Source organism: Grampus griseus (assembly GCF_964374135.1).
Source record: "Grampus griseus genome assembly, chromosome: 9".
Classification (NCBI taxonomy): Eukaryota; Metazoa; Chordata; class Mammalia; order Artiodactyla; family Delphinidae; genus Grampus; species Grampus griseus.
In genome coordinates, this window is record NC_139003.1 from 13,966,573 (window position 1) to 13,976,740 (window position 10,168).

The window sequence follows — 10,168 nt, forward strand, 5'->3', positions numbered from 1 at the left end:
TGAAGAAGGAAGTATTTGCCCTTTGATGCCTCTGCTGGGGGCTGGCTGCGTCCCCTTCCCTACACTGTGGTCAGGACGCCCCGCTCACACACCAAGTGTTCTGTGCTCCCCGCATACCTCATCTTCTAAATGGCTGTGTCCTGCATTCTATCCCATCCCTTCCTTTTGCATCAGAGCCTCGCCCTTTGATTTCTAACGTGACAGTTACTTTATATATCTGAGTGCATGGGCATGTGATCTATAGCCCATCAATGAGGTGGACCCAGCACATAGCCTAGAAAGCCTTCAGCATTCAATGAGGGTATGAACTAAGAAGGAATTTATTTACTCTTTCAATGACCCGCACGCAAAGCATTCTGCCAGATGTTGAGAACATGGTGGCACTAGTGTGCCAGTCAGAGGGAGACTGGCTCGCACGCACACGTGACGGCAGTCGTTTGGAAGCAGCGCCGTGATTGTGATCATTAACGTTTACTGAGCAGCTACTATGCACAAGGCACTCACCGTCTTAAGATGCAGCCCCTGCCCTCAGGGCCTTATCATCAGGCTAGGAAATAGGACACGGGCATGAACAACAGAATAATACAGTGTGTGCCAAGGGACAGCAGGCACTGCTGGAGTTCAAAGGAGGCCAGGCTCTTGAGGGCTGGCCTGGCTAAGGAGACGTTCAGGAAGAGCAACGTTTGGACAAGGTTTTGAGGGGTGGGTGGGATTTCATTTACACAGAGAGGGGAGGGCATTCGGGCAGCAGGAGTCTGTGATGTGCAGGCAGAGTGTGGAGAGAAGGGGTGGAGGAAGGAGACTCGGGGAGGACTTCAGTGCGCTTTCCAGCTCAGAGGAGGCAGCTGCTGGGTTTGGTGCCCGGAGCTGGCTCTCTCTGGGGTGTTCTGGGCAGGGCTCGGGAAATGGGGTTGTGGTTGAAGCCACTCTTGGTAGAGATTGGCCTTGCTGTCATTCTCTGACACGATTTTCCCAGAAAACTTTGAGCAAAAAAAGCCATCTGTTTCTGGGACCATATTCAGGAATTTCCATCTGCTGAGGCGAAACCTAAGAAACACACCTTCGCAAGGCCACCCAGAGGTTTAGGATGACCCTGCAGGGTAGCCCCGTACCGGGCTCTGCCTGGGGGCCCAAAGACACCAGAAATGGCGGGGGTCTCCCCACTCAGATGACGCCCCTCCCCCACCCCCAGGACATTGTGCAGCATCACAGATTTCTGGCAAACCAGGGACAAGGTGGCGCTTAATAATTGAAGTGCCCATCCACAGCAGCGCGAGACCTGCCCCCTGTCCCTGCTCTCCCCAAAGTCTCGCCCCCTTGTTGAGACGTACGTCATTTTTACAAACAGAAACAAGTCCTTGCCACGCTGTTCAGGTTCCCAAAGATGAGGCCCTTGCCCTCAGTGGCAGATGACAGCCTATTTGGTAGGTTGTTATCATGGTACTCAGGGGTGGAGGGGAGGGTCCGTTCAGTGGCTTTATTTCTGGAAGAACCACTGTCCTCCCAGGAGAGTAGCACCAAGCATTGACTCAGCAGCTCAGTAAGGCACCGACGTAAATCCGACGGTCTGCTTTGTTTATAGAATGAATGAGATTCTCCTTTCATCTCTGACCAAAGAGTCGATGCTACCAATTCCACAAGCCTGAATTCCTTACAAGATGAGAAGAGGTCTAACCATAAGGGTTAAGATTATTGCTGTTGTTTTCTTTAAAACAAAGCTAAACTAAGAGCAACTCATAGACCCAATGAGTGTGGCCTGACAGAATCCCCCGGCTTCCAGAAATGCCTCATAAACTTCTCAGTAAAGAACCACAAGTTTTATTGTCTTATAATCATATTTTGTTTTGGATTAAAAATAATATTACCCTGTCTAATCACTTAGCTGCCAAAATTGGGGCTGTTTTTTAAAAATCAATCCGTTCTCAACAAAGACGATGATTTGTTGCCTTGAGGGCGGTCAAAAAACCGCATTCACACAGCAAGGACGGTTCCCAAAGAAAAGTGCTAAGAATGTGTTTTCTGATATGGCATATCTGCAGTAAGAGTATAGCCTATCAGGAAACTGCCTTGGAAGGTCATAAAATTCATTTGGCTGTATAAGTTCTGGTATGTATGCTAAAATAATCAGTCACCTTACTTTATAATCACAACTCGTACTCTCGTTCTGGAAAATCAATAAAGTGAGAAGAAGGCTGGGGATATTGTGTATAGCTATTTAAAAGAGAGAAAACAAAAAATAATATTCTGTGAAAATGGCCCTCAAGGAAACACAGACCGAGTTTTCATAAGGGGCTCAATTTTATCTCCAAGCTCATCACTGAATTATTAAACTGAAGTACCCATAATAGCCTAGACAAAAGCACAAAAAATAAAAAAAGGCAAATAGCATTCATCCTTCTCTACATGCTCTGGGACGCTGGAAATTACCCACGGCCTTTAAAATGTATTTCTACAATGCATCTATTATTCACACTCTGAATGGTCTGTTCCACCAAATGTTACAAACCCCAATGTTGCCTTCACCTGTGATACTTGCCCACCTAAAATGTCCACCCTCCTCTGCTAATCCTTCCCTGCGTTTCAAGACCTAGACCAAGACCTTTCTGCTTTCCAAAGCCACCTGTGACTGGCTGGAGACCCAGAAAGGCTGAAGGATTGGGGCTGGAAGGCGAGAAGCAAGAATCATGCACGAGAGGGCTTCCCTGGTGGCGCGGTGGTTGAGAGTCCGCCTGCCGATGCAGGGGACACGGGTTCGTGCCCCGGTCCGGGAGGATCCCGCGCGCCGTGGAGCGGCTGGGCCCGTGAGCCATGGCCGCTGAGCCTGCGCGTCCGGAGCCTGTGCTCCGCGGTGGGACAGGCTATAGCAGTGAGAGCCCGAGTACCGCAAAAAAAAAAAAAAAAAAAATCATGCACGAAGCTAAAAGGCCCCCAAAAGCCACTTCCGGAGAGTATTTCCCGGCTCCTGGGACACTCAGCACCATAGGAACTGCCACTGAGGAAGAGTAGGGGGCCCAGGCAGGAGAGGGAGCAGTCACTAGTGGACCCATTGGGTCTTATCTGGCTTCTTTTTCACCACCAGCAGCTGCAGCTGCATTCAGCACAGACCAGCCCAAGCAAGACCATCAACAGATGAAGCAGTCATGGAGTAAATCTAGAAGGTACTGGGTGGCCTTTCATTTTGTTCAGTGTTTCCTTTGCTGTGCAGAAAATTTTAGTTTGACGCAGTCCCACTGACTTATTTGTGCTTTTGTTGCCTGTGCTTTTAGTGTCGAAAACACCAAAACATCATTGCCGAGACCAATGTTGTGGGGCTTTTGCTCTGTTTTCTTCTAGGATTTTTACAGTTTCAGGTCTTACATTTAAGTTGTTAATCCAATTTGAGTTTTTTGTTTGTTTATGGTATAAGATAAGGGTCCAATTTCATTACTTTGCATATGATTATCTAGTTTTCCCAACATCATTTATTGAAGAGACTATCCTTTCCCCATTGTGTATTTTTGAATCCTTTGTCAAAAATTAATTGACCGTTTGTTTCTGGATGTTTTATTCTGTTCCATTGATCTATGTGTCTGTTTTTATTCCAGAACCATACTGTTTTTTTGTTTTGTTTTGTTTTGCAGTACGTGGGCCTCTCACTGCTGTGGCCTCTTCCGTTGTGGAGCACAGGCTCCGGACGCGCAGGCTCAGCAGCCATGGCTCACGGGCCCAGCCACTCTGTGGCATGTGGGACCCTCTCGGACGGGGGCACGAACCCGTGTCCCCTGCATTGGCAGACAGACTCTCAACCACTGCGCCACCAGGGAAGCCCAGAACCATACTGTTTTGACTACTATAGCTTTGTAATATAGTTTGAAATCAGGAATTGTGATGGGGAATTTCCTGGCTGTCCAGTGGTTAGGACTCTGTGCTTCCACTGCAGGGGGGCACAGGTTTGATCCCTGGTCAGGAACTAATATCCCACAAGCTGCGCGGCCCAAAAAAAAAAAAAAAAGGAATTGCAATGCCTCCACATTTGTTCTTCTTTCTCAGGATTGCTTTGACGATTCAGAGTCTTTTGTGGATCCATACAAGTTTTAGGATTTTTTTCTATTTCTGTGGAAAATGCCATTGGAATTTTGATAGGGGTTGCATTGACTTTGTAGATCACTTTGGGTAGTATGAACATTTTAACAATATTAATTCTTCCCATGCATAAACACAGGATATCTTTCCATGTACTTTGCAACCTTTTCCATTTTTTTCATCAGTGTCGTATAATTTTCAGTGCGTAGATCTTTTACCTCCTTAGTTAAATTTATCCTTAAGTAGTTTATTCTCTTTGATGCTATTGTAAATGGGATTGATTTCTTTTTCAGATAATCTGTTGTTAGTACGTAGGAATACAACTGATTTTTTATGTTGATTTTCTATCCTGCAACTTTAATGAATTCATTAATTAGTTCTAACAGTTTTTTTTTTTTGTGAGTCCTTAGGATTTTGCATATATAAGATCATATGCTCTGCAAACAGAGGTATTTTTACTTCTTCCTTTCCCATTTGGATGCCCATTATTTCCTTTTCTTGTCTAATTGCTCTGGCTAGGACTTCTGGCATTATGCTGAATAAAAACGACAAGAGTGAGCATTCTTGTCTTGTTACTGATCTTAGACAGAAAACTTTCAGCTTCTCACTGTTGGTTATGGTGTTAGCTGTGAGTTTGTCATATACTATGGCCTTTATCATGTTGAGGTACATTCCTTCTATACCGAGTTTGTTGAGAGTGTTTATCATGAAAGGAAGTTGAATTTTGTCAAACGCTTTTTCTGCATGTATTGAGATAATTATAGGATTTTTTATTCTTCATTCTGTTAATGTGGTGTATCATGTTTATTGATTTGTATATGTTGAACCATCTTGCATCCCAGAGAGCAGTGGTTTCTTTTAAATATGGCCTGTGATTAGATGTACGTCTAGAATTAGAATCCAGTTTCTCCACATGTAAAGGAAGCTCTCTGAGAAAGAAACTTCCAAGTACAGGGATGGACTTTTTCATTGTAGTCTTAAGTCTTAATAATCACCATTCACAATTTAATTTAACCTGGTCTTAGAATGAGACTAGATCGAACACTAACTTACCCTGATTCCTATTTTAATGTCCATTTGATTTATACCTCTGGGTCTCAGGCTCCTGAGATTTAAATGCAGCTTGGTGTTGAAAGCCCTTCCACCTTCCCAAGACAACTCTTCTCAGTTTCCACCATATTTATATATTTAACTGCTTTGACTGTTTAGTTACTTAATGCAACAACCACGGTTTACTTTTCTCACTGCTTCATCAGCCAAGAAGCTCCCTGATTACCCCAAACTCCCCTGTACCTTCCACTTTGCTGTAGAAATAGTTAGCTTACAGTCTCAAGACCTCTATGCCCAAAGCATAAAACTGCTTTCCTCTTCAGCACTAGAGAGGAGCAACTCCCTGTTCTTTTTAGTAAAATTTCTCTTTTTTTGCTCAATAATTGATATTCATTTAAAAAAAGAATATGGAAGATACAGAAAGACTAAAGGAAGAAAAAAATCACCCATAATCCCACCATTGGAAGAAAACCACTATTAATATCGGGGCTATTTCTTTATATTCTTTCTCTCTTTTTTTTTTGTTTTTCTTCTGGGTACATGAATTTTTTTATTGCAATATAATTCACATGTCATAAAATTCATCCTTTTATTAAAGTATGTGATTCAATGGTTTTAGTACATTCACAGAGTTGTGCAACCATCACCATCGTCTAATTTCAGAACATTTTCATCAGCCCCAAAAGAAACTCCATACCTACCAGCAGTCACTTCCTTGTCCCCTCCTCCAGCCCCTGGCAACCACTAATCTACTTTCTGTCTGTATAGATGGGGCAGATGAATTTGTACATAATTATATAGGGAGTCCTTACACTCTTTCTTAATAAAGAAACCCTCATCTTACCAAAAGCTGCCAGTTCGTAGGTACACTTGAAAGTTTAAATACACTATACTTAAGATTGCCTCTACCACTATTCAACTCACACAACTTATTTCTTGTACATCAAATCTCTTCCGGAAGTCAGCATTTCCAACAATTTTATACAGAAAAAATGAGTTTAAAAAATGTTTTATCACGAGTTTAGATCACCTTCGCATGTGCTTCATGTGCTTCTAGCTAATGTATTCTACATACCAGCTCATCTCCAGCCCCAGTGGAACAGCCGTGATCTCCTCAGACCCCAGTGCACACAGCTCAGCCTCATAACTGTCACTTTAAGTGACTGTCATCAAAAAATTGTGTCAAATGCAGTTTGGGGAAAACTATCAAAATCTATGCCTATGTTATATTAGTCTCTTTTTAGATGAAATTGACTCTTTTGTCTTCTTTCTAAATTCACAAAACACTTAATAATTAAGAAGTGTTTATTAAGTACATGCCATGGTCTTGCTGTACAAGGTGAGTGGAGATTCAAAAACAGTGCACTTGTAACTATTAGAAACGTGGACACCAAGTTGGTCCAAACTGAAAACACAATAGGCTTTCAGGAAAAGGGTGATGCACGTGGGCAGAAGAATTAGATTTGTATTGAGCTGTGATGCCTAAGAGAAGAACCAGCAAGAAAATATCAGTGGATGGGAATTCCCTGGCAGTGCAGTGGTTCACTGTCCAGGATTGGCCCAGGTTCAATCCCTGGTCAGGGAACTAAGATCCCGCAAGCTGCATGGTGTGGCCAAAAAAAAGAAAGAAAGAAAGAAAGAAAAATGCCAGGGGAGAGTCGAGCCAACATTTATTAGGCACCAACTGCATGCAAGGGTGGTTGTGGAGATGAGAGTGATGAGGAAAACAACAGTGAGTGGGACTTCTCAGTGTCTTGGGCAAACAGGAGAAGCTTCCCTGAGGAGGTGCCCCTGAGCTCCTTGAAGGAAAGAGAGGAGGAAGGGGATTCCAAGCATGGAGACCAGCAAGGGCAGAGGCACAGACGCCTGCAGCAACGTGACTGTTCACAGAACTGCCAGGCCCACAGGTTGGGGTCAGAGCCTGGTGGATGAAGCCGCTGAGTCAGGGATCAAACCCTACGTCCCGGGTGCTGGGCTGATGAATGTGTACTTCTTCACTTTACCCGCATTCAACCAGATGCTAGAAGAACATCTGAGTCATGGACAGAAGTTTCCAGAACTGCAATGAGATACAGGACCTCTGTCCTGCCTTGAAAGAACTCCTAGGCTCGTTGAGCAGACAAGAAGTGGTCCTCCTCTTGTTACCTTTCCAGAGTCAAGGCTCTCATTGCACACTTGCCTGGTCCAATGGCAGGGGGAACTCTTAAAGGAAAGACTAAGGAGTTTAAACGTTGAGGACAGCACCCTCCACAAGATCTCCTCGGGGGCCACATGGCTGTGAGGGTCTCTCCACCCCCAGCTCTCCCAGAGTGCCCCTCTGTCTCCCACATGCACCCTGTCGAGAAAATGAAGCTGGAGGGAGGCCCTGCCGCATTCAAGCTGATGTCTGTTGCTCAGAGGCTCCCTGGAGTCTTGCCTGGAAGAGGAGGGTTGAGAGCCCAAGGATGGTGACCTTGAGCTGATCAAGGGATAGACCCAGGAGCACCAGAGCCACGGCCACGGCCATGGCTACTCCCTCCTGCTGCCTCCTTCTCTTTGGCATTCTCCTCAACAGACACCGAGCTCACCCAGAACCTCCACGTCTCCCCAACCTTGGGCATCTGACCCAGACCTCCTGTTTTCTGACCTTGTACCAGGGCCTCACGCCATGCCTGGCACACACGAACAAATCCATAAATATTTTTGCAAGAACCAGTAGAAGTCGGCCCTCGCTTCCTATTCACCATCTCTGCTTCATGCATCTCTCCTATCTCTGTGTCTTTGACCCAGGGTATTAGCATGGCCCCAGAACAGATTACAAATGCACAACTGCCTTGCTGAATGGTATGGTGTTATTGGCCGTGACTCTGATCTACGCTGATTAGAAACACCCAGTTACAGCCAACTTATCAGTCGGGACACATGCCTCTTTCCGTGACCAGAGCAACAGTAATGTATGCCATTCACTCATCCATTCATCAGACGTTTATCGAGGTCGTACTGTATATCAGGCACTGAGCTGGAAGTCAAGACTACGGAAATTAAAAAGACCCAATAAAGACAGAAACAGAAGCGCAGTGAAGTGTGCAATAGAAACAATGATGCTGCGAGACCACCTGGAGGCCTCAGGTTGGACACACTTTGAGAATCACAATCAGAGCACAACTGTCGATGAGAAATTAATAAGCATATTAATGAGAAATTTTAAATATACCTAAAGCACTGAAGACTTATTTTCCTGTGCGTTTAGGTTATATAAATGATAGTTAATGATAGTGGCTGACGTCTACTGAGCACCTGCTACGTGTCAGGCACTGCGCTAAGTGCATCTCCTCTCTGAGCAGAAGCTGAGGTGGATGAATGGAGTTGGGGGGGAGAAGGGGTACCACTTGCTCCTGGGTTTGCATGTGGCTGGTTTCAAGGCAAGATAAGCCACACTGAGAAAAGTTCAAAAGATAATTAAACCAGTTAGAAAGCAAAACAGCACTGGGACTGAAGCTGGGTTTCAGAGCCAATTTCCAAGAGGTAATTTCATCATCCTAGAACATCAGACGTGAATTCCATTTTCAGCTATGCAAATTCCAAAAGAATAATACCTCACATTTGCATAATGCTTGATGCTTTTCAAAGTACTTTCCCAGTTATTAATCTAGAGGAAGCTTTATTACTACCGGAGACATAAATTGAAATTCTGTTCAAACTGAAGTTCTCCATTATTTTTTCCACTTTCCCCTCAAAAACCAGAGCTGCCTAAATTCAGGTGCTTTTGATGGAGTGGGTAACTTTAATAAGTTTTGCCGACAGGGTGAATATGCACAAATAGAACATATTGTGGGGCCTTCCATCCAGCCTTCGACCAAGCCAGACTTCAGAAAACCTCCTGTTGAATTAACTAAATCATGGGAGGTTACTCCCAGTTTAAATTTGAGATTCCCCCAGGGTCTCAGACTTTGTGGCACTGCACACACTGCGTTCATTGGAATCCATTCCCTTCCATCAAATATTAGAAAATGAGGAAATTAGTTCCACCACTTTGCCCTTAAACCTATAGAAATCCCTGTCAATGACATTCTACGAAGTGACCCACGTTGCCAGACAGCTCCTGTATCTTTTTTTGTTTTTAATGTCATCAGACCCAAGAGGCTGCATCTGCTGTAAATGCAACCTGGGGAGAGGATCTTAGAAAAACGAGGTGAGAAGATAGGATGGGGGTGCAAGGAGCTACTTCTCCCCAAACCTTTCCAATTTGTTGCTTTTTCCATCTCTTTCAAACTTAATTACGTGTAGCGTTCTCAGCCACTGAATCACCAGTCTTTCCTGACACCTCCATCTCGTGCATTTGAGCAAAAGATTAACCTGGCTGTTTGCTTTCAATTCTGAAGCTGTGTTAATACTCAACTCCCTCTAGATTAGAGGGGAAGAAAAACACACTCCCACATACCCCACCCCGGCTCCAGCAGGGCTCCACGGCTGCTATTCCTGTGACAATGTCACAGTCATTGGAACATGCTGGCTGCACTTACCACTTCAGGAGAACCAAGAAGACCACTGACAGGGCTACCATCACCATGGGGCCACTGGCTTCCAGTCTGAGGAACCCCAAGACTTCCATTGTTCCTCAGAGACCCTAGAGGGGTGGTCCTCCAGAGGAAAGGGTGGGGCTGGTCCCCCTGCAGTTACAGGAACCACGATCTGCAGATGAAAGATTTAGGCAACCAAGAAAACATCACATCAAGTGGGTCCCTGAAATGTGCTCTTTCTCAGAAGTGTCTTCTTATAAAGAGGAAGGAAGAGGAGGGAAAAACAAAGGGTTTCAGTGTAAGGCAGTGAATCAGCAACTTTATTTTCTTGATGACTGTACAGTCAATAAACATTTACATTAACTTCCCCAGGAAGCAGCAGCAGAACTGGCTCCCTGTTTGCTGGGAAAGAAAATGGTTGCAACCATAGATTTCTGCTGTGACAAGTAGTCCTTAAAGAAAGACCCCTCGGGCTTCCCTGGTGGCACAGTGGTTGAGAGTCCACCTGCCAATGCAGGGGACGCGGGTTCGTGCCCCGGTCCGGGAAGATCCCACGT

The 10,168-nt window shown here is 44.9% G+C and overlaps 1 protein-coding gene across 1 annotated transcript in view; it reads right to left on the reverse strand.

Annotated features, from left to right (window-relative positions):
• The window catches only part of TBXAS1 (thromboxane A synthase 1), a 151,073-nt gene extending 141,251 nt beyond the window's left edge, over window positions 1–9,822 (reverse strand). Inside the window, exon 1 of the mRNA XM_082662137.1 lies at window positions 9,615–9,822. Within this exon, the coding sequence (XP_082518263.1) occupies window positions 9,615–9,703 (89 nt within the window). The 5' untranslated portion in view covers window positions 9,704–9,822. The remainder of the gene's footprint in view (window positions 1–9,614) is intronic.
• Between the last annotated feature and the right edge of the window lie 346 nt (window positions 9,823–10,168).